Consider the following 27068-nt stretch of genomic DNA (forward strand, 5'->3'; position numbering starts at 1 on the left):
CACTTCTCAAAAAGAATCAAGAATCAATATATCCTTTTGAATTTACCTTTTTATTGCGTCAGCATAGTGATTCTTTATCAATTAGCACTTTTTACCTGATTTAAATATAACTTTTTTCAAATGAAAATAGATTCATGATTAAATAAGCAATTTGAATGTGCATTGATGGAAAATTTTATAGATATTTATAGCATATCTGATGAAATATTTGAGATTTTTGATATTCGATCAATGCTGGATTTAGAGATTTAGAAATGTGGCTGAACAAGGATGATTTATGCTGTTTATAGAGTTTGAATTCGATTCGAATTGATTTTTCCAAACATATTCTGAGTCAACATTGGTCTTGGTAATATTTAGGCTTGAGACCAAGACCAAGCCCGATCGGCACAAATTGAAATGTTGTCACCACGGCGACGAGTCGGTCGTATACTTAAAGACAAGTGGCTGTCACTTGGCAAATCCGGTTGTTTTCGGGAAGTGTTCAATCTCTTTATTACCGCCTTACGATTCACAATGGATCAATTGGTATTAATCATACCGAGACCAAGACTCTTCGTTTTCAGTTTCAAAAGTTGTCGAAATTTCAGAAAATTTCCTTGTAGTTTTGAGTCTGAGCTCCTATTCAGTTACTGTCTTAAAGATTTACCGAAAGCAACACTTTGAGTAACTTTAGACAACATGTAAGTTTGAACTTGCTCTTTAATGATAAACTACTCATATAGGTTGACGTAATGTTGGCTAATCGATGCCTGTTCCATTCGGGTATAGATTTTTCATGGACATCTGATCACCAGAAGTGACTAATTTACTTAATACAATATTTTCAGCAAACCATCATGTCCATCAATGTTGATGCTCACAATATCCATTTAAGACGTTAAACACACCCCCAAAAGTCTCATCTCCAACTATACAAAATGCGAAACATCTGATCCGTAAGTCATTTTTCAATCGAAAATTGTAAAGAAAAACAGTTTAATTATATCATAGAGACAAGATTTCACACAATAAACAATGTCCATTGTTGGATAGATTTCAACAAAGAATTGTCGCATGTACAATCCATTTATAGCAATTGCTTTACATTTAGAGAAATTTTCAGTTGACAAAAAATGTCAAATTTAGCAATACAAAGCACATGTGGCACCGTCCGATCAGCAAATAAGAAAAAGTTGAATTTTATTTTTAAACATGTTTGCAAAATAATTCATTTTTATTGAATTAAGAAATTTACAATTCCTTACGAAGGCCAATAATTCGAGAATAACAATAACAAAAATATTTTTTTGGGTAAATAATAAATAACACACAAGTAGCTGCATATTTTGAATTTATCACGATAAACAGCCACAGCAAATATTTTATTTGAAGTAATTTTCATGTTTTTGAGATCGAAAATGTGGTTGTGGAGTTGCTATGTCTGACTGATTGTATGGAGAGAGATGTTGTAAGCCAGTGGTGGCCAACCTTTGTGTCGCGGCACGCTTTGGTGGTAAGCAATGATCAAAATCGTACACGACTCATGACTCATTGAATTCCAAAAACAAAAATGGTCAACAGACTAGTGGGCCATGTCACACATGTTGCCCATCACTGGTCTAAGCCACATATTCAGATAGTCTAAGTTTTGTGGACTTTGTGCATTAATGTATTTGTGACTTGAAGCACTTATTGTTGTTATTTAAATTTGATGTGCAATATTTGAGAAAGGGGCTCGATAATGTTTATGAACAGGCTGTTTTAGATCATGAATTTAAAGTCCATGGAAAGATCTTGTCAGCAGCTTTCTATTGATACCAAACATGACAACCTGAAAACTTGCTGTGTCTTAAAACAAAGTAGTTTCAATTGATGTGATAATTTGGACGACCCACTAAAGCAGTGTTGAACAACTTATGTGCACCGGCACATTGATATGTCACAAAAAGGTTGCACACTACTACACTAGTGTGATCTAGAAATGCATTGGTTTATGGACCAAAATTTCTACACCTGGTCTAGAATCAACTAAGATCCAAGCAGATCCAGACAGTCCCAGCCATCATGAATCTAAAATCTAAAAAATCTTCAAACCTAGACCCTTCAAATCATCACCATAAACGTCTAATACGCCAAAATCACAGTTTTCCAGAAAAATTTCCTATAATCCTATTTATACTTAACAAAGAGTTGAGATGCTAATCAGAATTTCGGTACACTTACTATAAATACAGACGATATATCACTGAACGTATTCAATAACATTTTAACAACCAAGCATTACGGAAACAAAAAATTACACACAACAAGTAACGATGAGAATATCAACGACGATAATTTTACTGTCAATTGCCATGTGCTACATTTGTATAGTCGAAAGTGCACCTACGCCGAGTCCTGCATTTCCATTTACGGTGCTGCCGAAACCGGGACATGGACATAGAAAAATTGCTGGAAGGAAAGGACCTGGTAAGGAAATTTAATATTTTAAGGATCAAGTTGAATTATAACCTAACTTTTTATTATTTCCTCCAAAATGCAGCACGTCTAGACTATGTGAGCTACATGATGTACAAAAGTTTACTCATTGACAAGAAGCACAGCTATATCCAACCACATGATCGTAATCATCATGTTTAAGTCCAGGGTAAACGGATAGTGTCCTGCTTTTAGCATTTCAATTTTAGCAGTGTCCTGCTTTTAGCACTTATGTTTGAATTTGGAAAAACCGTTAGAAATTATCACAAAAAAATTTATTTCCTCGTGAGTTTAAAACATAGAATTTAATTATTACGGTTAATTAGTTGATCAGTTGCAGACATGATACCAAAATACTTGATTAAGTCAGCCAATATCAATTAAAATTATCATTAAAAAATTTATGTTTTAACCGTTAAATTTTATTTAAATTTCTGGTGCTAAAAAACCGTACAAATTCGTAGAAAACCGTACAAAATTAACGGTCAATTTTTCTATTCGTTTACCCTGGGTTTAAGTATTTTTGATGAAAAATTGAAAATCAACCAAAGTGATCGGATATTCATCAAGAATTGGAGCGGAGGAAGTGATCGGAAAAATTAAAATCGAATGGAAGTGATCAGAAAATTTAGAACTTAACTTTGAGGACATCGAAAAAATTATTTTGTATGTGATAAAAGTAAGTGATAAGTGAGGAAATGAGGATAGTCGATAAAATTAAATTTAAGTCAACCTGCATCCAGAGGCGGAACCAGATACCAAATCGGTCGAGGACCACCTAACCAAATTTCTTGGCTATGTTTTTGTCTATATCATTAGGATTATTAAGTGACAGAGAAGTATTGAACTTATTTATGGCAGTTTGTAATGTCTTACATTAAGACATAATTTTAGAAAAACGTGGGAATAAGATATGAAAGATTTAGAGTATGTAGACTTAAAGTTTGAATAAAATATTTATAAATTAAATAGAATCAACACATATGTTCCATTATTCAGGTATAAATCAGGGTATAAAGCAGGTTATAAAGCCTCATCATCTCAATTCATTTTCTTAGAGGGCGGCCATCTGCTGTATTTTTACTGAGACGCTGCTGCACTTTCCTCGCATGATTCTGTCATAACTCAACATAGCATTGACATTTAGACTTAAATTTGTCCAAAAAGATCCGTATAATACCTTGCTAAAGTGTGAATTGAGAATAATTCGACTCAATTTGACTCGAATTCATCGGATCAACATTGAGCTCTACTTTTAGCTTACTAACAAACATGTGTTCCTAATGCACCATCTTTAACAGTTCAAAAATCGTCAAAAAATTCACATAACGACTCAATTCACACTTAAAGTCAATATTAATCTCAGAGTAAATAGCATCCAAAAATAAACCATCCGAAAAATATTAAAAAATTTCTCATTTTTATCCATGTGAAAATTCCTAAAATAGACTCTGTTACTGTTTGAACTGTGCTTTGTCATGTGAAAGCTTCTTTTCTCTCATAAATAGAATTCCATTATATAGAACTAAGGATTCTTGAGACCGAAACTGATACCAAGATTTCCCTGTCTCAGTTTCCAAATTTTTCGAAGAATTAACTTAAAGTCACGGTGAAACTGAGACTCCGGGAGACCCTAAATAAGCACCGAACGACACTTAGCGACAAGTTCCATTTTTAGCTGCCAAAACGCTCCAAAAACCAGCTATATCAGTGCAGTCAAGACACATATACATTTTGCCACTAATATGGCGACATAGCCATGTCCAAGCAATTTCATTGTGCTACTCGGGAGATATTTTATTACTGTACAAAACCAGCACCAGATAGACGAATCAAATGCAATAAATTTTGCCACTTTTAATAGCTTTATGCTGCGAATAATGAATTGTTTTTTATGACTTATGATAGTAAATAAAATTGATGATTTTGCATTTCAATAATTGTCTGCGAATAAGTCTACGACTGTATATAGTCTCCAGTGTGTTGAGCTGTTGACTGAACAATATAAAGCATACCTTGGATGTTGAAAATCGATAGACTTTAAAGTATTCAGAAATTAAGTAAATAAAAATATTTTTTCCGCATCGGATGTCCATTATCACATTGATTACTAAACTGTATCGTGTCCAAAATATCATAAGTAGCATTATAAATAGGCTTAAATCATAATCACAATAGATAATATTTGTGAACGCATGTAGAGATGAAAATGGAAAGCGAAAAAGACGTCAGAATTGGATGTACGATGGATGGACATAACAATAAAAATGTGATAATCTATGAAGGTCTTTATGGACAAACACATTGAAAAATGACTGAAAGCTTTCCTTTTTTCCGAAAAAAAAAATGTCATTTCTAGTCAGTCATTTGATGACTAAAGTTTGAAGTTGCAGTTGTTGACAATAATTATGGAATTTGTGCGAGTGTTTTTGATTACAATTCTCACGATTTTTGTGTGTCTGCAAAACAATGCTGATGGTAAACCAACACCAATGCCACAATTTCCGTTCACAGTTACAACAAAACGCAATCCAGTGCCTCTGGCGCAACGACCTGATGGTGAGTTTTGTGTTATTTGTGGTTTTTGGAACTGGATGTGATTATTTGGAGGAATTTGATTTTTGTGACGATTTGTTGTAAAGAAAGTTTAATCTAGTGGTGGGCAGCCTGTGTGCTGTCAAGAATATTTGCCAATGGCATGAACCGGATGCCATGTCAGTTGGGTATTGGTCGGGGCCTACCACAATGAATGGCTGCTCACTATTGGTATAATTCGTGCTATGGAGTTGAATCGGAATTAGTAAGATGCTCTGGATACACTCATTTTGTGGATTTGCTCGAAATTGTCGGTATTGATATTGAATACATAACATAGCTTCTGAATTTTTGTCACTTAATCTAGTCATAATGTTTAGCTTTTGAGGCCGGCAATTTTCGGATAAACCTTATTGTTCGTCATAGTCAACAGGCCAGTATTTTTAATTCTGCTGGCCAGCAGTTTCGGGTGAATCCTAATTCCTAATAGACAAAGAGCATGCTTGTTTGGTACACTAATATCAATATAGTTCCTAAATTGAATCTCTTTGTCTGTCAGATTAACTCACACAAGTCACAAAATCATTCTTAATTATCTCAAATTCTTTAAATTCTCATCACTAATCTAATTTCCTTTACTTTTAGCATTTTACGACTCTCTGGACGCAATAATTTGGCTGAAGAAAAAACTGATTTCATCATTAATTCCAAGACGACCATGCTGCTCCGAAAGTGTTGTAGTATATGGCCCGCCATATTATCCTGTTGAACCTTATTATGAAAGTTTCAAAAAATAAGCTTGTTGTTAAGTTTTCCTATTGTTATTAAATTTTTATTTATTTTTAAGCATGAATTGCATATTCAATAATAAAAGGATTTACAATGTACATGACTGGATGAATGTATTTGCATACTATAAAGCGGAAGTGCTTGTAAAAAGTTCCAGAAAAAAAAAACATTGTTAAATTTCGTTTACATTATTATGGTGAATAGCACATGAGAACAATCATCTTCATGAGTAGCTCTGTCTGTAGATTTATATAAATTGTATTGTAATCCAGTTGAGTGCAATGTTGTGCTGCATGCTTGAAATTGAAATTTTTTTTTTGAAGTATCGACAAGATTTATGGAGATTGAAATATTTATTATTAAAACTACATAAGAAACAGTTGTAATATTACTGCCGAGTAATACATGGACGGTCATTTGAGTTCCAATCTAAAGCTTGAAGTAGACATCTTAAAGTCGAGTCAACTCAAGTTGACTTTTCAATACAAAATCCGAGTCGAAATTGAGCTTCCGTTTGGTGTTGATTCATGTATGCATTTTGAAGACTTAAAAGCTCCTTAGCGGAGTATTCTTTATTTATTTGTGTTGCTCGGGATTGAAACTTTTTGATTGGATTGAACTTTAAATCATCAGAAATATGAATCCAGTTTAGTTATTGATTGTAAAAGACAATATAGTATATTTATATACAGGTTCTGGTATTGTGAGAATAGATATTTTTAACCTGATCAAAATTGAGCACCAACCAAAAGCCTTAGCTTAGTAAATTTTATTAAAAGTATTCTCGGAAAGCACATGCAATAGAAATGGCCGAAAATTAGGTTCAAGTCTGACTTGACTTCCGAACGACAAAAATGGATTAGTTATCCCTAAGTGAGGAGCTTGCTTCATTTTTATTGGCTAATCCTAGAAAGTGGAGTCTTGACAAATGAATTCTTCTTATTTCCAGTAAACAATCACATAATTCACGAGAATTCTTAGTTAAATTCATCAAAATCAATTGATTCAGTTATAATAATTTCACATAGACAAATTAATTAAATTAACAGCTTCACAGTAATGAATTTAGCTCATAAATCTTTATATCTGAGTCATCTCTTACCTTAACATTGAAAATGAGCTTTATCATGCCATTTACTTCCGTGATTGTAAGATGATGATGAAATATTTATTGAATAATAAGGTAAATGGATGGGTCAAGTGATTCGCGAAAAAAATATTAAGTATACAAGATGTTCTGTAAGTAAACCTTGAGTGTGGATAGCCTTGAGAAAATTGCAAAAAAAAGGTTTTTGGAGAGTTAATATTTAATCTTGGCCGTGGAAAAAGGGATTAATTATGTTGAAAAATCTTGGTAAGGGATTAATTGGTAGGTAATGTCTATTATTATTTTTTTTATTTTTTTTTAATGTCTATTAAGAGGTTGATTTGTTTTGTGATTTTAGACCTTAGTACATGATAGACTCATAGAGGGAAGCGGTTGACAGAGACAGTATTGCATGGTCTAATCTGGGGGAGTGGGGAAGCTGAAGTTTGACTCAAAAGCTGATCAAATGTAAACCTTCTCGTGATATCCTCTGATACCTCTAAATACTCCGCTGTTGTCTGAGTTATATACCGGAATAAGGACGTTAAATGATATAGTAAAAGACTATCCAAAACACCTCGTCTGAAGTGTGGCAACTCCGCAATCAGACTAGGGATGGAAAGTCATATAACCGACCGTTTATGAAATCAACTTGTGCAAAAAGAGGAACAGAAGATAATAAGACGACATCTGCGAGGGGCCATGGATCTTAATTGATTTACTCAAGGAAGCAAGTGAGTAAGTAGCATTGGAAATTGGCTCACGATAGCCAGCGATAAAACCAGGTTCAGGTGTCATCTGAGGAATCACATCTGGATCAAAATTGAACTATTCAGCCAGCGAAGTAAGTAATTACACCTCAAAACCATCTTTCTACTTGCTTCCTTAAAGTAAATCGTCACTTACAAATGATCCCAAATCTGAATTGAACTTTATAAAATTATAAATTGATTTTTGGTGGATTAATCTCAACAGTGAACAGTACTGAAAGTTAAAAGTGCTACCCTTAAGATTCTTAATTGTTCTTAAAGTTTTTCTTCCATTGCTCCAGCATCGTCCAACAAAAAAGGCACTCGAAACTACCAAAAAACATAAAAACTACATTAAATTCAGCACAGCTGGTCAAGAGATTTAATGACAGACGAAATAACAAAAAGCCGGAAAAGCAGAAATAAAATGAAAATTAATTATATTATGTCGATGGCAGATGGTTGACTCGACAAACTCTTGCCTTACCATCAATATTTTGCATAAATTTACTAACTCATATCCACAATTGTGTACATAATTTACTTACCTAATTCATTTAATTTATTAGAAAAAGTTTATCATGTCATCCTATAAAGCTTGAACACAAATAAATATGCGATATGACAAATTGCTGCTAATTATTCTAATTTTTGTAAAATATCAAAAAAATATTCTCATCGTTTACTTCAAACAGACTTGAAGGAAAATTAAGTGAGCACGAAGTATTTGTTGCCATAATATCTGACAAAAGTTTTGAGGTATGGTGTACAGTTTGGTTGTTTTTAATTCGATTATGAAAAGTTTTTGGGGATTTTGTTTAAGTTTTTTTGGGTATTAATGATTTTTTGGAAGGCTGTTGAGAAGTTTGTCGCATTTACTTTTGATATATTTTAAAAGGGTTGTTTAGTTATTACGTAATACAGCAATCAGGGCTTAGAAATTCCAAAAAGTCTATGACTAAACTTACTGTAGTTATAAGGAAGTACTGCATGTAAATACCACAAGTACAGTACAATACGTGGGAGTGTCTGACCCTGACAATGATGACTTACTCAGCGATACGTAATATTGATATGAATAAATTCACAGAGAGAGTTGCAGCATGATTGTGATCTGTGAACTTTCATGGATGATGACCAGAGCCAGCACTAATACTGGTATTGAAATTCCAAATTCTAAGTACAATTGCAGAATCGACTTAGGTCAGTTGTGAGAAATCTTAACGCTCACGATGTACGGTTCACGACATTTCGTAAGGCACACAGGTTGCCTACCACTGTTCTAGGTACAAAAGAGCGCGAAAGCAATCAAAGAACTCTTGGAAAGTGGCTGTTTATAAAGACAGCGTAGCATGATATATTACTAATTAGCAAAGTACAGCCAGCGATAAATCCACCGTTACAAGTCGACTAAGAGAGCATATGAACCACAGTTGATCTGTACAGTCAGCTAAGTATGTAGCTAAGCAAAATTTCATGTCTAACCCCGCACTCACCATTCAAAAAGCGTCTTATTTCCTCAATCTTATCACTTTCCTACCATTTTCCTCACACATCCACATATCTCTTTTTCTTCTACTACATGTATTGATGTTACTGTACAATAATCTATGAATTTTGTGACCAATAAAGTTCTTTGCTAGTAACTGTTCTCCAGTTGTAAAGAAAATATCGTCAAGAAAATCTGCGTTTTGATTTATTTTTGTCGAGAAAAAAAATTGGACATGAAAGTTTATTGCTACATTTTTATTTTATCCGTGATACTTTTATCAAATATTTCTGATATTGATGCTAGAGGTGGCGGAGGAGGTGGAGGACATGGGGGTGGCGGAGGTCATGGTGGAGGAGGAGGACGTGGAGGAGGTTTTGGAGGCGGTAGAGGTGGTGGATTTGGTGGAGGACGAGGAGGGGGCTATGGAGGAGGCCGAGGAGGTAATGAATAATTGTTAGTTTGTAAATTAATTGAATTTTAAATTAATTTGACTCCTTTTAGGTTATGGAGGTTATGGCGGTCGCGGTAAGTTGTAAACATCAAATGATAGCGTTCACAGCATTTAAATCAGTGATGGGCAATTCGGTAAAGGTGTGCAGCAAATTTAAAACGTTGTCCACAACTGATTTGAATGACTCATTGGGGATTTTTGTTATTTACGTTAATGAATTTGCTAATTCCTATTAGAGCCATTGACACTTTTAGTATTTACTACGTGTCAGAATTTACTATAAATTTTGATTGATTGAAATTTTAAATTGATAGCATTTTTAACAATTCATTAATCATTAAAACTTTTGGTGCAATTGATGACTTATTCAGTATGAATCATGAAACCCATTAAGCATTGATGCAAAAGCTATTGACATTGAATAATAATAATAATATTTTTACTAATATAATTAAATGCATCTGTCATTCTGCATTTTAAGGTCAACAACCTATTCATAAATGTTAAGAATTGTGTCCCGGGTAACCATCCCACCATGCTTGATGGGGATTTATTCTAGTTACAAATAATTTGCATTTTTAAAAATAAAAAGACGGGTAAAATTTCACAAATTCCATTTAATGTTCATATCTCATAACATTTTACAGGCGGTGGATATCACGGATCTTCTAGAGGAGACAGATCAGGAGGATATGCCAGACCTGTAGTAAATAATTACTACGGTGGAGGTGGAATCAGAAGTACATAAAATATGCTTAATAATTTGTTTTTGGCTAACATTTTCCATAGAAAGGCATAAAGCATGCTCTAAAGAGCAGCATCTCTGACTAGCAAGCTCTATGCTTGTTATTTACGTTAGCATTTTCTTTCTATTCTTGTTAAATTCTCTGCTTGTTAAAATTTTACAAAATTTCATTCCATTAGTTCCATTTTTGATCAAATTAAATGACATGCCTATTTTTTCCAGGAGGAGGCTACTATGGAGGAATTGGAATTGCTCCTATTATAGTTGCAGGTGGATATGGTGGCTATGGAGGTTATCGAGCCGTTTACTGTGAAAATCCACTCTCATCCTTTTATGGCTACGGAACATACGTTTATCCACCTTTTGGTTTTGGATATGGACGATGCTACTGATTGTGATAACTTAATTACTTATTTATTGTTTGTAGACTTGTGAAATTATTTAAATAAATATTTAAATTTAAATGGCTAGTCTTTTATTTACCTAAAATTCAGGTCTTAATTATATAAATAATATTTTAAATTAAAGCTTTCAGAAGTGCTAATTTCTTCTAATGATTTACATTTTCTGACTGATTAAAATAATTTTTACATGTTTTACATGAGCACGTGAGAGTTTACATGAGTAGCTAAATGGATCATCCCGAGAAGCACATGAAAATGGGTACTTTTATGGTACCTACTGAGCATAATAATTGGAATCGGAAATTGGATCAGTAAATATGTGCTCGAATGTTAGGCAAAGTCTTCAAATCAGACTAAGCAATGGACGGAGTCAAATTTCAGGGTAAAAAAGTATTGCAGTATTACTGTACTTTTATATATTACAGGGTATTCTTACTGGAGCAATTTCTGACCCGTGACATTCCTAAAGAGTTCTATCAAGGTTCTTATTGAGCAAGTCAGCAGCTGTTGATCTTACCAAAAAAGGATTTTTACTAGACAACTACGAGTAACGAATTCAGAGTGGGACTCGAACCCACGTCCTGCAATTGCTGATCGCTGATGCTGCTACCACTGAGCTATCGAGGGTTATTGGACTTTGTGACAAATTTCGATATATAAGCTGTACATTCTCAATATCCGCCTTCTAACTTTGCCACGAACACAAATCCTTGCTTATCGAATCATCAATAAAAATACAGTCAGTCATAGATTACAGGGAACCAAAGTTACTCATGCCAGCAAGAAGATACACATCATTTAACACTCCAAGGCTTAACTTAATTTAATTTAATTATCAAATTATTAAAATATATCCCGCAAGATTAATTTCTGCACATAAGAAGTTCTAATGGACTGTATATAAAGAATAGATTATGAATGAAAATCGAAACAGTGACAAAGAAAACGTTAAAGGATATAAATCACCAGAACTAGTTCCAAACTTGTGAAAAATGAAATTATCGAAATTATTTTTTGCAATTTTAATCATTTTAATGGCATTTGCAAGTTTAATGGCAGTGCCAGTAGCTAGAAAGTCAAAGCATGACTGCCACGACAGCAAAGTCAAGCATCCACGAATAGCACCGATGGGAGGATTCATTGGATTTATTAAAGCAAAGTGTCATTAATAATGTAAGTTCCATCCATAAATCTGAGCTTTTTTTTTTGCAGTCTGTGAAAGCACAGCGTGACTAATAAATTTTATTCTCCTTTATTTTAGCAAATTTATTTCTTGGAATCACGAATTAAGTCTTTAACACAACAATGAACAAACATGCCTTACTCATATCTTAATTGACACGCATTATTTCCGATTAATTAAATTAAACTGAACTTCACGATTTGGTGTTGATTTTTATAATTATCACAAGTCTCGAATATTCAGGAATGGATATGAAAAAATGACTGCGTAGTAGTCTATCAACATCATTAGCAAAGAGTTCTTAAAATTTCGACTCGGAAGGTGAAGATTTATGGAATTTAAAGAGAAAATTTGAAGGAGAAGCTTGCAGTAAAGTGAAAATTATTGGAAAATTGAAGGAAACTGAAAGGTCCTTAACTTTACTGCAGCCAAAAGGTTAATATTTTACGATAAAGAGTTCGAATTAAGACGCAGATGCTAAGTAATGATGAATAATGCAGAAATTAAAAGGAAACAATGGAAAAAATTCTTGAAAATTGTGAAAAATTGATTAAAAAAATATAAAAAAAGGAAATATAATCAAAATGTTCCCGAGTGACACAAGTAAAGAAGGCTCCGCCATGAAGCTTTACAGGCTCTGCTAAAGCTCTTTTACTAAGGCCAATTGTAAGCTGCCTAAATTTGACAGCTAATCTATTTATGATAAAAGGTCTTGAAAGAAGCATTCAAAGCTGCATGTCAGAACTTTCCTCATTTGTGTCACTAGGGTTTAAAAAGTAAATTAAAGTTGTTAAGCAAAGAACCAAGCCAAAGACAATAAAATTTGAAATTTAGCACATCAACTATTGAACATTCTTAGTGAAATTCTCAAAATACCTCCAATAAATTCAACAAAATTCATCAAAACTAACCTCAAATTCCCCACACAATGTCTAAATCCATTCTCATGTTGATGTTATTACTGACACTATCATCAAATCAATGTTATTCTCAGAGGCCGCAAGATGTCAATATAAATACCTCACTAATGAGTTCCTCAAACGAACAAAATCAACAAGCTGTGGATAAAATTGACAACAGCGGTGATCATGTTGCGGTTTTTAAATATCGACCATGCAGTTATGGAGGATTTATTGGATCATGTTAAGGATAAGAGGAACTGGATTTGTTAATTAGAAGTTGAGAATCATTGAGTTATAAGTCGGTTGATCGATCCAAAATCCAGTAAGAAGCCGGTGTGACCCTTGCGTGGTGAAGCATTCAAGTCCAGCTCCATGTCAGAGTCACGGGATTCTGGGATTGGATTTTTGATCGACTAACCGACTTGTGCTGACTATCTAATTGTTAAAATTAATAAATAATGTCTCTGAGCATGTATTTAAGCCCTTAAATCATATTTGATGACAAAATATATGAATGACTAATAAAAGTATCCAACAATTAACACAACCTGAGTCTTACTTCTTTGATTTTTCACAGTCAAGTTCGTTTACATTCAAACCCGATCGGCACATATTGAAATGTTGCCACCACGGCGACGAGGTGGCAGTATTCTTAAAGCCTAGTGGCTGCCACTTGGCGAAAACAACCGAATTTGCCAATTTGCAGCCACTTAGCTTTAAGAATACTGTTACCTTGTCGCCGTGGTGGCAACATTTCAATATGTGCCGATCGGGAAAGCTTTAAACGAGATGATCTCATGATAATAATTCCAAATTCATTCTAAGCCACTACGCACATCTTCTGACATTCTTAGATTCACAAGGAGCTTATTTCAGAGTTACACATTCAGTTAATTTAGCTAACATGAGCTGATAATAAATTTAATTAGCACCGTAAATACAATTTTTTTTATTATTAATATCAGATTGTATGAAAATTGTATATTCAGTCTCAATAGAGTTGTTAAGTAAGTGACATAAGTTTATCTGCAGTCAATATTATTCTCATACATATCAGGTGCTGAACACAATTCTGATAAATAGCTTGTGATTAAATTTTCTATTAAAAAATTGTGAACTTTTTTTTATTGTTTAATTAAAAGTTTTCTTCTGTTGGATGCGATTTTCCAGTCTTGTGGAAGAAGTCAATTCTTGTGGAAAAGTCAAGAAATTGAAAAAGTTTTTAATTGAAAATTGGAACTTATTAAAATATTAAGGAAATTAATTTAATTAATTTGTGATAATTATTTGTTGACTGAAATTTGTGAAAAAATATTACGCGTGTTATTTTGATGTGAAATGAACAGTATTAAGTCATGAATTAAAATATCAAAAAGTTTTTTGATACAACAATTCAAAGAGGATTCTAAATTTCAAGTTTAAGGTAAATTACGAAAATTAATGGAAGTTCAAAGTCGAGTAGAATTTTATGTGCAGTTCAATCAACTCTAGTCGACAAATTAATATAAATTAACATAAATTAGAGTTTGAATTTGTATGATTTTGTCGACCAGAGTTAACTCGACCTTTAAGCTGTGATTGATGTTCCAGCAGGATTCTTTACATACAAAGAATATACTCCGAGAATGCTTTTTAAACTCGATTTTTGTATCAGAGCTCGAGATCAACTATTATTTTTTACTGACAACCGACTAAATGCGATTCGACTCCATAAAGAATTTGATTCTATTTCAAGCTCCGGTTTTTAAACTTCCGAAAGGCATAAGACGTAAAAATGTCGGAAAATCCTGATCTAGAACAGTGTGATGCTAGTGCCAAGCCAACTTTGATGAAATCCGGCCTCAGCTCAGAGTCAAGTCGGCCTGAGGCCAATAATTTCGTCCTTTTTAAACCATTTGTTTACTGAAGTAGGTTGATTAAAACAAACATCCGAATACGATTTTTAGCATACTCAGTAGCCTAATCTTTAGAAAAAAATGAAAACCTTTAATCTCAACCGTAATGTTGACCAAGAGCATGTTCTTTGTATGTTAGGGAATTCTACAATACTTTCTTTGCTGGCCGTACAGATCAATTGTGATTCATGGCCTTCCTCAGACTTCATCGCTGACTTCCGTCTGTCAATTTCCAATACCAAGTTTAATCCTGTCGAATTCTATCATAATAATATTCTTAAATTATTTTCATCCTTAGCTGATTGCTCTACAAGAAACATCAAATTTATTCATCATATAGTCAAGAACAGTCAGAATCATAACAGTCAGAACGAGAAGGAAATATCACAACTAAATCCTTAATTAGTTGGCGCCCCATAGGAATAACGATTAGATCTCAAATCTCAGACACGTGTTCTGGTAAACTCTATAAGTAGTTTTGCAAATCTGCTACACACGAAACAATCTTTAAAGGTAAACATTTTCACATGCCAATAATTGAATTGTTTTTCTTTTGATAGAAAAAGTTCAGTCAATCCAAAATATTTTCATTCATAATTATTTATTTCACAGTCTATTCACTGTCACACAAGCATAAAAAATGAAGTCAATCGTGCTATTTACATTACTGGTTTTCATCATCCTCACAATTGATAGCTGTCACAGTCAAGGTGGTGGCGGGATAGCTGCGAATATTGGAGCATATCTAACACTTTACAAATTAAAACAGAAGAAGAGAAAGGAAGCGGATTTGAACAGAAGACCACAGGAATATTCACATCATAATGATTATTATAATTCAGGACCAGATTCATCTGAAGAAAGACCTTATTATAATGGTGGAGGACCACATCTATGTTTTGGATATTTTTGTAATCGATAAATAAATTAATGAAATTGAATTTTTTTAAATTTTAAAAAATGTTTTTTTCGTTCAAGTTGAAAAATCTCTTGAACAGCACAGCATGCTCACTAGGGTATCATTGCGTCGACACACAAACGGTATGCCACGAAGTTTCTCAGCATAGTGAGAGATGATTTTGATCTTTTTTACAGTGAAAAATGCATTTCGTCAAATTGTGCTGCTCGGGTCTCTGATAGCCCAATCTTACATACTTAATACTTCCTAGGCGAACACTAATTCTATCTTTGGACAGCTTCTCTCAATATTTTAAATGACTAATATTTTTGTGTTCTGCCTTGACCACAAAAGCAAATTATGTCGAATTTTAATAATGTGGCTTTTCTTGGACGTCTTATTCATCCTTCCTCTTAAATCGAGCGACAACGTTACATACAAGAACTCTTAAAGCGCTTCGATTTTAAACTTAACAATATTCTTAAATCTATATTATGGACATATAAGCTCAAGTATACAGCACATAACCTAATTGCAGTGTTGATGTGTAGTAGCTAATCTGGCAACTCCATTAGGTTCGGTTTTAATGTAAGCTCTCGTTCCAATTTTTCAGTTAATTATTATGCATCCAGGTCCGTTCCATAAAAGCTCTCTGCGATGAATTTACGGCTCTCGTTTCTATTATCATTCCAACTACATCAATCATGACCCGTTCTAACATTTTACGTTGCCTAATTCTTAGTTCCCGTCAATAAACTGCTACACTTAAGAAGCCGAAGTATCTAAACTTCCGAAAAACCACTAGGTCGGTGATGAGATTCGAACCCTGGAGTTCAAAACTCAACACCAACTTTCGTGACCCGCACCTTGCGAAGTGAGCTATCAAGGCACTTTTGCTTCTTACGTCTGTTTCCAAATTCTGCCTATCTATGATGATTTAAAAGAAGAGATCAAAACGTGGAAACTCCCAAAAAATTCCCAACAATTTCTGACATGACACACTAATTATACACTTTAGGAGGAATATCCCAAGAATTGACTCTAATTATTTTCAAAACGTGATAAGAAATCATTGTGAATTTTTGTAAACAAAAACTAAAAAAGTTGCAGCTCTAAAGCAGTAGTGGTAAATCTTTTATTGTTCATGGCACATTTTGGTAGTAAACTCATTAATTCGAAAATCAACTTTAATAAAGAAAACAACATCAAGCAAAAAGGACTGGAGTAACAAGGACGACTCAACGCAAACGACACTTTAGTGGTAAGCCTTGACCGAAACCGCACTAGGCATACGGTTCATGGCATTTCCAAAAAAAATTTAGCGGCACATAGTTTGCTTCCCACTTATCTAATGAGTATCCTCAAAAGAAAACCCTTTTTCCTGGAGTTCCTGGATTTTCCTAAAAATTTCTGGATTAGCTCATTAATTTCCAAAAAAATCATTGGTCGTCAACCTTATTCTGTGACTGCTTTAGATACAGACTTAACATGTGATTTTTCATATGTTTCGAACAAGTCATGCTCTTAAATTACTTCAAAAACTATTTTATATGTTAATCAACATTAATTAAATCAACAGAACCTTCCATAACTGTCTAACTATGTTGTCTTATCAATTAACAAAAACTCCAAAATCATTCGATATAATGACTAATGACCCGATCTATAAAGATGTCAACAATTTTACATTAATCAATTGTTTACAAATTCTGATTCAATAATTATTGCTTATTAAAACAATTATCGATGTTAATGCTGTGAAAAAATCTAAAAATAATGAATTAAATAAATATGAAAAAAGCACGTAAACATCCGTTTGTTTATATCCAATATAATGAAATTATCACTTTATTTGGAATGTATTTTCAATTCAGACAGGTTGCATGGATTGAATTGGAAATTTGGTTACGGAAATTGGATTTATATTGACAATTTGCTGAAATCAATTCGGCAGGGAAAGAGCAGCAGTGGCGTAGTGGTTAGAGCGTCGGCCTTCTGAGCTTAACGACCCGGGTTCGATCCCAGGGAAGGTCAAGTCGGATTCAAGTGCTTTTTCGCTGTTTCTTGATTATATAATGAATTTACGCAGCTATTTCGTGGATATATCTACTAGGTAATCATCATTGCACAGTTCAGTTATACCAAACTATACCTAACCTGTTTGTGGGCCTGTCAAACTACAGGCGTGTAATTTGAATAGTGTGTTCTTAATGAAAACAGGAAGTACCACAGGAAGTGTGAAAAACTTGACATATGGTCACCTACCGAGTTAGATCGACAGCCTCCCCAGCTCCCTAAGACATCTCCTAGGTTTACATTCAATTCCCAAGAATTTTAGATCAAAATAGAAGTCACCAAGCTTCATCTTCTTTAATAAGTGCTAATTCATACTAAGAACATTTAAAATCTGTCTTAATTCACTTAAAATGTGTGAAATAGTTTCCAAATTCATATAAATATCGACATCATCGTCCTCATTTCCAGTATTTACAAATCATCAACTGAGTTGAAAACACTAAAAAATTCAAAACATCAACAAAGAAATCGACTAGATTTCAATCCATAATCAATCCAATCGTTTGAATGATCAACGGCAGTAAAGTATCAGCATTAAACAAAGAAAATGAGACTTCTATACATCTTTACACTCATCTTTATTACCATGGTCCTCATGGGTAGTTGCGAGTGCAATGGAGGATCAATTGTAGCGCATTCGCCAAATCATGTGCTGTTTAAGGCAAAAAAGAAGATGTTAGAGGAACGACTAAAGAAACGAAAAGGACTTAACGAGAAGGACAGCGGAAAAAATAAAAGTTTATTAAGTATTCTTACCAATAGTGTCTGAAGATAGAGTTTAATATTAAGTTGATTAGTTAGTTGTGTATCTGTGTGATAATGTTATTAATCCAAAGAATACTAATATTGTGTTTATTGTTAATTTAGACCAGATATCTGTGGCCAAAAAAAATTAATAAAATGTTGTTGGAAAATTTATTGACATTTTTCTTAAAGGGGATGTGGATGTATTAGGTAACGCTCTCGGGGAAGAGGTGAAATATTCCTGATGGCAGGCCACTGATAGCAGATGTTGAGTCTCACGAATGCTAATCATGCCCGCAAAACGCATACAAAGTTTAAGAACTTTTAAGCTTGTGGTATCACAGCAGTATCTAGTCAAGTGTTGTCCAAACTGTGTGCCACGGCACAAACAAGTTTGGACAGCACTGATTTAATCAAATATATAGACAACTTGTAGCCGTGTCCAAATGAATGTGCATTTAATTTACGGAAATCAAACGGACAATATAATTAGAATCAAACGAAGTCCGCTTGGTAGTACCCTCCAAGTTGCTTCCAAGTCGCTGCCAACTAGAAGACATTTGGTTCTAGTTCATTTAGCTGCCATGTAACAGCATTTAAATGCATTGATCCGAAATTTTTGTTTGCAGCCTAATTCTTCACTGCTAGTGTAATGCTTCTGCTGCCGAGTAACTAGTCACGTTAACATAAAATCATAATGATGTGAAAATTGTTCATGACATTGTGGATCTACATAAGTATGTGTGATATGTAGCTGAAGTTTGATGATCTGATATTAGTAACTTGATAAACCTTGAGTCATTGAATCAATATCAATTGAATGTTGAGTCATTTATCAATATAAAAACTAAGTCAATGTCAATCCCTTCACGACATTGAATGCTACCTTTAAGGTTTGTAAAGGGGGCAGGTTACTTAGTAAGTATGGTTGGTTTTTAAGGTAGCTTTTATTGTTGTGTAGTTAGGGAAGTATTGAATAGGTTTAGATTTAGAATTTAGATCGAACAGCATATGATCCCGGGATCAATTCCTAGATTCAGCACATTTTAATCCCAGAATTGAATACTCTAATTCTGAAAATTCACTTTTATATAGTATATAGTGTGTTATATAGTAAGTATGTCCAAAAAATATCAATATTGATTGAATAATCAGAGCTGCATAATAGAAAATTGGGTGTGGTGACTTAACAAGTCTATAAGAATGAGATAAATCTACAAGATATCCATAATATGACTTAATTCCAAAGCTCGAAGTTGACTTAGAACTTATATGGAATTGCCGGCTTGAGTCGACTCGATTCCATACAAAATTCAAGTCTACTTTGTACTCTGATAAAATCTAAACAAAAAATCAGTTTAAAAACTAAAACATTAATAGTAATTTAATCTTAATTAGAGTCTTAGATCATGGATCTACTATGAATATTAATTAACTTCGTCTATTAATGAATGCTAATGCAGACCACGAGAAAAACCCTTAATAATTTTTGGTTAGCATATTGAAAACTTGTGAAATTTAATCTAATATAAATACCAAAAACTAAGTCGCATTTTAAGATATTCTTGTGCTATCTGTTGAACCACGCGCACTCATCAAGTGTGAAATTGAGTCTGTAAATAAAAGCAAAAATTGGATATTATTGTAGTTTGAAAGAGTTCTTTGAAGAATGAAGCTGATTTTAATATCTACGATTATTTTAATTTTAATGATCATCCTCGACAGCTGTGAAAGTAATGGAGTTATAGCCACACATTCATCATATCACATATTATTTAAACAAAAGAAGGCAAGAAAAATAGAAAGAGATGGAAAGAGTGCCGGACCTAAACCGAGAAGAAATTAGTAAACTTTCATTGGAAGCTACGAACACAATTGTGATAAATTGCAAAGGAATGCAGTTATTTATAAGATTTAAATTATTATGTTTTTGAAGTAATTTTATGTTTTTAAATAAAATTTAAAACTTTTATATTAAAGTTTGACTGTACGAAATATTGTGTTATTTTCATCAATTTTGTGGATACAGAAGCTGGTAATTGTGTGCAAACTATGGACTGAATAATCTTTTTCTGAGTGGATGCTTCAATTTGAGTGCTGAATCTAGGAATTTAGATCTTGAGATCCATGTTTTACATAAAGTTAATTACAGTATCAACTAATTAGATAAAGTTCGTCAGACATTCCACTCAAACCTCGACCTCCAGTTTACAGTAGGATTCGAACCACTCCCCTATCAATATTACTGACTAAAGTCTTAAATGTGAAGCTGTGAGTAATGTTTCCAAAAAATATTACTAACAGGCAAAATTCATACTATACTATATTCATTGCTATTCTTACTCGAGTCTCGAACCCATGATTCCTAAGTCAATAAGTCAACGTGTAATAATTAAGTCTTAAAAATGATGCCATAACTTCACACTACATTTAAATAAATATTTGAATTTTGAGCTTTTTAAAAGCTTTTTTAACGAATAAAATTGCTTTTTAGAGTTGTTCCCTTGCAGCAATTCGAAACGAATTTTGTAAGAAATTGCGAAGAAAAGAGCCTAATTTTCATCAAAATTCTTTCGATTTTCCGAAACGAATTTTGAAATTTTACAGTTACCGGCTATTTCTGGACTGTTCAAAAAATCGAGCGATTCTTTTATTAACACCAAATGGAAGATGCTTTAAATTGATATCCCAATGTATGCCGAACAAGAGCGGCTTCCATTAAGTGTTAACAAAAGAGCTTTAACGGAGCCTTAAATGCTTCTTGAAGGAATCTTCTTCATAAGTGTTACTCGGTAAATTCGTTCCAAATCACTCCGTGGATTGGCTTTTTTTGCAAGCGGATGCTTAAATAAAAGTTGCTTACCTGTTTCTTTTACGAAATCGCCCTGATGACTGACACTGTCAGTCTTATGCTCCATATTCTTAAATACTCAAATGGACCCGAAACAGAAAGCAAATATTTACAAATCATTTACATCAGTTCTAATTATTTTCTTCTTTTATTTAATAAATGTTAATCTTTCCATTATTGAAAGAAATAATAATCCACAAACATAATATTATTCAATTTAAAATGTGTGAAATAGTTTTTTTTTTTTTCAAAATAATATAAATACCAATAACATCGATTCCGTTTCAAGTATTTACAATCGATCTGCAGAGCCAAAAACATTAAAAAAGTCGCTTGTTGAAGCTGTAAGTAAAATAGAAAGACGAGGAAACCTTGCAACTTTCAAGTTAACACGTTCGTTAATTCGATTTGGATGAGCAGCTGCAGTACACAAACAACAAATTCCTATAAAAATGAAATCAATATTTATCTTTACACTTATATTCATTACGATGATCATCATCGATAGCTGTGAAAGTGGTGGAGGATCGGCTGTGGCAAATTATGCCGCTTATATTACACATTATAAGTTAAAGAAGAAGAGAAAGGAGGAATTGATTAAAAAACGTCAACAGAATCAGCAAAATGGAAGACCAAATAGACGATGTGATCCATTTTATGGACCTTGTCCATAGTTAAGTGACAAATTTAGGCTTATAAGTTAATTTATATGTGAATAATCTAGTGATAAGTTAAATAAAGTGATAATCTTAAAGTCAAATTGCATCTAATAGAGCAATCAATGATTTACATACTCATTATCATGCCACATATCAGCACAACCCACATCAAGTCATCAAAAGTGTGAAATTAAATCATTTATGCTCATAAAAACTCTTAAAATTTATTCAAAACTGTAAAGGAAAGGAGAAAAAAGTCAAGAAAGCATCAAAGGCACAAAAAAAGGGTTTGTTTGTCTACATGCCACATAAATATTTTAATGCGTCCTTTTTGAGTCATTGTTAAGAGTCTTCTTTACTATTATTAGAGATTAAGTAAGTTTGTTGATGCAAACTTGAGGGTTGCGTAGGAATTAGAATGTATCTCAGTCACTGGGTCCATTTTTGAAACTCTGGTCCCATGAATTAGATGACTTTGGGAGAGAATTGATTGGGATTGTTCAGAATTTTAGGTGAGGTAGTGTTCAAAAATTGATTAAAAAAAAGTTTGTACAGCTAAGGACGCTTGAGTTCTCAATATCCCGAATTGGCAGAAGTTATCGAAATATAGAGTGGCTATAGGCAATCTTTAAACGCGGCAATGGTGCAGCAGAGTTGGCCAGACATCAAGTTTCTATTGGAACCTGAACGTTAGTTTAGTTCAAACTCCTAGAGTGCTGAATTCAGCATCAGGAAACTCTTGATCTGACAGTAAAAGTATTGTTCTGAATAATGGATTTTGAGTGGGTATTGAACCCGCATCCTCATATTTCCAATTGAATGCTTCTACGACTGAGTTGCCGGGAGTTACTCAACTATATGTGAGCTATTGCGAGTTACTCGACTATATGACAAAGTTCAACATATAAATTGAACATTTTTCCAAATTGTTCCACTTTTCTAGGGACTTATCAAGGAAAATAGAGTCGGATGGAAAGCCCTATGTAACAAACTAGGCTACAAGTCGGAGCATGGTTCCAGTAAGAAAGTAAGTAAGTAAGAAATGGCAATCGGGAGTTTTTTGAGGCAGGAGGATCGAGCAAAGTCACCAACTTTCTTAATTACATCCGTTATGGCCAACAACATTGCATCATCAATATAGTCTCAAAAAATCACCAATTCAGTAATAGCACATAATGGCAAAAGTCACTGACTATAATAGATCCCTTTATTTCCTCCCCATTCCTCATATTTTAAAGAGTCAATAAATCTCTTCAAAAAAAAAAAAATTATGCAACTGAGATTGTTTTTTTGTTCTTGCCATGCTGTATACTTTCAAGAGATTAAGTAAAAAGAATATTTTTTTCCTAATGGCAGAAAAGAAGTCTGCAGCATATCAGACAGTATATTATACTCATAATATTTGTTCAGTACTCAAAGTAAATAAGCTCATTCTATACTTTTTATTATTATTATTATTATTATTTTAAGCTCTTTTATTTCTAAGCAATTTCCGTTCCATCAACATTATATCAGACAACTTAATTCTAATCTGATTATCCTTGAATATAGGAAAAGAAGATATGAGCTTTAAAAAGATTGAATTGACCTTAAAATGGATCGTCATAATCTGATATACCTTTATGGACATTGTTGTTATTGTATGTTGGGATAGCTTTAGATTTTTTGTGATGAAATTTTCTTTTCGAATGATGTACTGAATTTTTATAGGCTTTTCTATTCATTAATCCAAGTTATCCCAAAAACTCAACAATTTTGGAATTTTTTGACATTTTTAAAAGACTGTGAATTGATGAAGCTTAATTGGATATTGGTCTAGTTTATATACAGATCAACACAATGCACAAAGCACCACATTGCGATTTAGTCGCTAGGGTAACACTACATTGGTGGCAATTGTTCATCATATGAAGGATCTATCGAAATCCACAAATCCAGAGGTTTTGTCGTATATTCTTGAATATTTGAATCTGTTCTGAATCAGGCACGAAGACGTTAGTTTCTTTCATTGAGTACATGTCGGTGCTTGTCAGTATATACCAATACATGCTGGTTTTCAAGTTTGGGCACTGAAAATCCAATTAAAATGATCTTAAATTTTACAGGCTCCTAAAATTAAGATTCAGATTCTGCCAAACCGTGATGTGCGTCAAATCAACCGAAACATTAAAATAGGGTTTGCATCCAATAGTTGCATGTGTGTGATGAAGTTTAGGACAGAATAATCATGTTCAAAATAATTGGTTTTCCTACTGAGTCACATTCTGATGGTTTGAGAAAAACTGCATCAAAAGCTCTTTTTCGAGATTAAATCTAGTCAATATAATAAGTTCTTTGAAGCTGGAGGCTTACTTACTTACTTACTGGAACCATGCTTCGACTTGCAACCTAAGTTGTTGCATAATGCTTTCCTTCTGGCTCTATTGCTGACCGAATTACAAAACTTGGACTGAATTCTCAGTTTTTACATCTAACTGGCATTTAAACTGGAGATTGTAAGTCATTATCTCCAATATAGTTCCTAATTAGATTCTCCCTTTTATAAATTGATGATTCATGCTGCAAACAAATCAATTTATCAAAACCATAACTTTTTACTAAAAAATTCTTCTCATTAATTTACTATTTCCATTTGCTATTGTATTCATTTCCATGTAACAATATACGATAATCTGCTTTCATGCTTCAAAGGATGAATAAAAAAACTTTTTTTTTGTTGTTTTGCTTTCCATTGTTTTACATTTTTTTCATCGTATATTACATGAAATTTTTTTGTTAGTTATGCATATCTATGTTGTATGGATGGTATGAAGGTAGGAAGTAAAAAATGTCTCATGATTTATGGATGTTGGGGTTTTTGAAATGGAAAATTGATGCTTTTTTAGTTTTTTAGTGTGGTTACTTTTTCAGCGTCATCCAGTCTTAGGTATGTAAGCAGAATAGATCAATTGAAATCCATGACCATCTCTTAGTTGCCATACAAATCTAGTTCCATCATTGGTTGATGGTTTTTGATAATTTAGGCAGTAATTTGTACTTTAATGCAAGAATCCAACCAAAATTGGAGCTTTGGGATCAAGAACATGAACAAATATTCAGTTTCGTCCATGAACTTGCAGTTTTTGACTATACCTTATAGTCCGCACATGGTTGCAGACCTGCAGTTTCGGATGAACCCTAAAAAATATCCATGAGAATCTTTGCCGTATATAATGACCAGTGGAGTGTAGATTTTTTTATTTTTCGCTAAGCACCTTAGTGGAAAGCCTCGACCAAGACTCGACCACAACTGCACCGTGGCACAAAGGCTGCCCACCACTGATATAGACTGTCTTAAACCAACAAATTTAATCAACAACAATTTTTTAGACAAAATGAATCAAAATTAAGCAAATTTCAATAAAACCGTGCTAAAGCATGTCTGTAACCATCCTGATGCAAATTCCTGAGCTTATTTCATTTGAGTAAAATATAAAAAGGTAATAAAACAATTTCTCTTCTGTTTTAGTTTCCATTATTTTCTATCCACTTTTATGGGTCATAATGAGTCAAAAAATATCTACATTCCTCATACCTTTTTTCCCATAAAATTATTGTTCCTTTTTCCACAACCTCTGGTGAGATTTTCTATTTTTTTTTTTTTGATGAATAATTTATGATGCGGTAAATTAAGGAAAAAGGTAAGTTAGAGCTGAAAATTTTTATTCATATTTGGAATGTCCATTAAATGAATTAAGAGAAACTGAATAGATTAAGTGAGATTTGGATTTAATGAATGATATGTGTGGAAATTAAAGTTTATTTAAATATTTAATGTCAATTTTGTGTGACTTTTTTGTGAACTTTATGGCAGTTTATGCTTGAATTTGTTATAGAGTTATTGTATTAATTTTGATTAAGTTCCTGAACAGCACAGTTTATTCTAAAGGACAGCGTTACGTCATCAAATTAATAATAATACGTGAAATGACTTCGACGATCCTTTACGCTGAATTCGATCCAATTTAAAGGCGAGAAATGCGGTTCACAGCATTCCATAAATATTTGATTCATTAATGACACTAGAACGTATAGATAATAAGGAAAGTCATGAAAAGTTGGAGTTTTCAGTAGGGTTTCCTAAAGTCTCAGTTTCGACGAATTTTCGAGATCGAGATGGGTACCAAAATCGAGTACGAGACTACTAAGGAATTTTTCGAAGAATCGGTTTCCAAAATCTCTAGATCGAGTCTTAGAAGCCTTGTACTGGTTTCAAAAATCCAGCTCCTGTCTCCTGGATTTCAGGTCCTAAATTTCTTCTACGAATTTTTCATCATGCTTTAGTTGTGTCCAGAAGCGTACCAAGAAGAGTTTTTTGGGAATAAGACAGCTTTTCCATTTTGAGTCCATTAGTCAAAATTGTTGCTTTCAGACACTTAATCTGAACTAAAGATCGAAGTTGACATGGATTTTGTATGAAAAAGTCAAATTAAGTCAACTCAACTCCATATTAAATTTGAGTCGACTTACAAACTCAGATCTGAACTTACCTTGAAGAACTGACAAATTGAGGATAATTCATGCATGCTTAAGTGCTGTAAAGTCTAAATATCATCAATAACTAAAAACCCCAAAAATCTTATTTTTTGGAAGAAAATTTTTCAATTTTTATTAGAATTTCTTTAAATCAAATTAAATAAATTTTTTTTATTCGATTTTTTTGTGTATTTTTTCATATTTTTTTTCTCAGTTCCTACAAACTAACTATTAAAGATTCTTGTTCATTTTCATTTTAATTAACTAGATCCACTTCTGTTCATCATTAATTCTTTAATCTTTTTCTAATGAAATATGATTCTTTCTATAATTATTTATTATTATTTGCTTTAAATAGCTTTTAAATGTCGTGAACTATGTGCAACTTTTACTTCTTCTTCCTTCATCTGTTTATTCACTTTGTACAAAGAAATGGAAAATGAGTTGATTATAAACTATTCATCAATCTTTATGATAGAAAGTAACAACACAATATTTATATTTCCATAGAAATTTTGAGTATTAACAGCAGTTGGTATGTAACATATGTAAGTGATAACGAAGTTATTGAAATCATACAATCATACACAGGATTCATTCTGGGTTCATTCACAGATTAATAACTGAGAATTT

The 27068-nt window shown here is 33.0% G+C and overlaps 1 protein-coding gene and 3 long non-coding RNA genes across 6 annotated transcripts; all 4 read left to right on the forward strand.

Moving 5' to 3' along the window:
- The first annotated feature begins 2119 nt into the window (after window positions 1-2119).
- Window positions 2120-3434, forward strand: LOC139098207 (uncharacterized). Its single transcript, XR_011545160.1, has 2 exons — window positions 2120-2451; window positions 2525-3434. It is a non-coding gene; the product is annotated as an uncharacterized lncRNA (long non-coding RNA).
- A 5819-nt stretch (window positions 3435-9253) lies between these two features.
- On the forward strand, window positions 9254-10772 carry LOC139098253 (uncharacterized). Of its 2 annotated transcripts, XM_070650385.1 has the most exons (4): window positions 9263-9552; window positions 9614-9637; window positions 10211-10303; window positions 10531-10772. In XM_070650385.1, the coding sequence occupies exons 1-4, from the start codon at window positions 9345-9347 to the stop codon at window positions 10698-10700; spliced, it is 495 nt and encodes a 164-aa protein (XP_070506486.1). In that variant the 5' UTR covers window positions 9263-9344; the 3' UTR covers window positions 10701-10772. The 2 variants fall into 2 exon arrangements, with proteins under 2 accessions (XP_070506487.1, XP_070506486.1); XM_070650386.1 differs by lacking the exon at window positions 10211-10303 and having other exon boundaries at window positions 9254-9552.
- An 886-nt stretch (window positions 10773-11658) lies between these two features.
- Window positions 11659-13349, forward strand: LOC139098139 (uncharacterized). The gene is made up of 2 exons (XR_011545148.1): window positions 11659-11885; window positions 11974-13349. It is a non-coding gene; the product is annotated as an uncharacterized lncRNA (long non-coding RNA).
- Window positions 13350-13796: 447 nt separating this feature from the next.
- Window positions 13797-15664, forward strand: LOC139098185 (uncharacterized). Of its 2 annotated transcripts, XR_011545159.1 has the most exons (4): window positions 13797-13854; window positions 13940-14220; window positions 14991-15205; window positions 15305-15664. It is a non-coding gene; the product is annotated as an uncharacterized lncRNA (long non-coding RNA). The 2 variants fall into 2 exon arrangements; XR_011545158.1 differs by having other exon boundaries at window positions 13799-14220; window positions 15305-15654.
- The last annotated feature ends 11404 nt before the right edge of the window (window positions 15665-27068 follow it).

The sequence above is a fragment of the Chironomus tepperi genome, unplaced genomic scaffold (assembly GCF_022539635.2).
Source record: "Chironomus tepperi strain 1889 unplaced genomic scaffold, CSIRO-AGI_Ctep_v1 contig_445, whole genome shotgun sequence".
NCBI lineage: Eukaryota > Metazoa > Arthropoda > Insecta > Diptera > Chironomidae > Chironomus > Chironomus tepperi.

What these genes read in the sequence shown, in the direction of transcription:
- LOC139098253 (XM_070650385.1), top strand. Translation starts at nt 9,345, where the DNA reads ATGAAAGTTTATTGCTACATTTTTATTTTATCCGTGATACTTTTATCA. An exon ending in CTATGGAGGAGGCCGAGGAG is followed by an intron (nt 9,553 to 9,613) that starts GTAATGAATAAT and finishes GACTCCTTTTAG; the next exon opens with GTTATGGAGGTTATGGCGGT. An exon ending in CGGTGGAGGTGGAATCAGAA is followed by an intron (nt 10,304 to 10,530) that starts GTACATAAAATA and finishes TATTTTTTCCAG; the next exon opens with GAGGAGGCTACTATGGAGGA.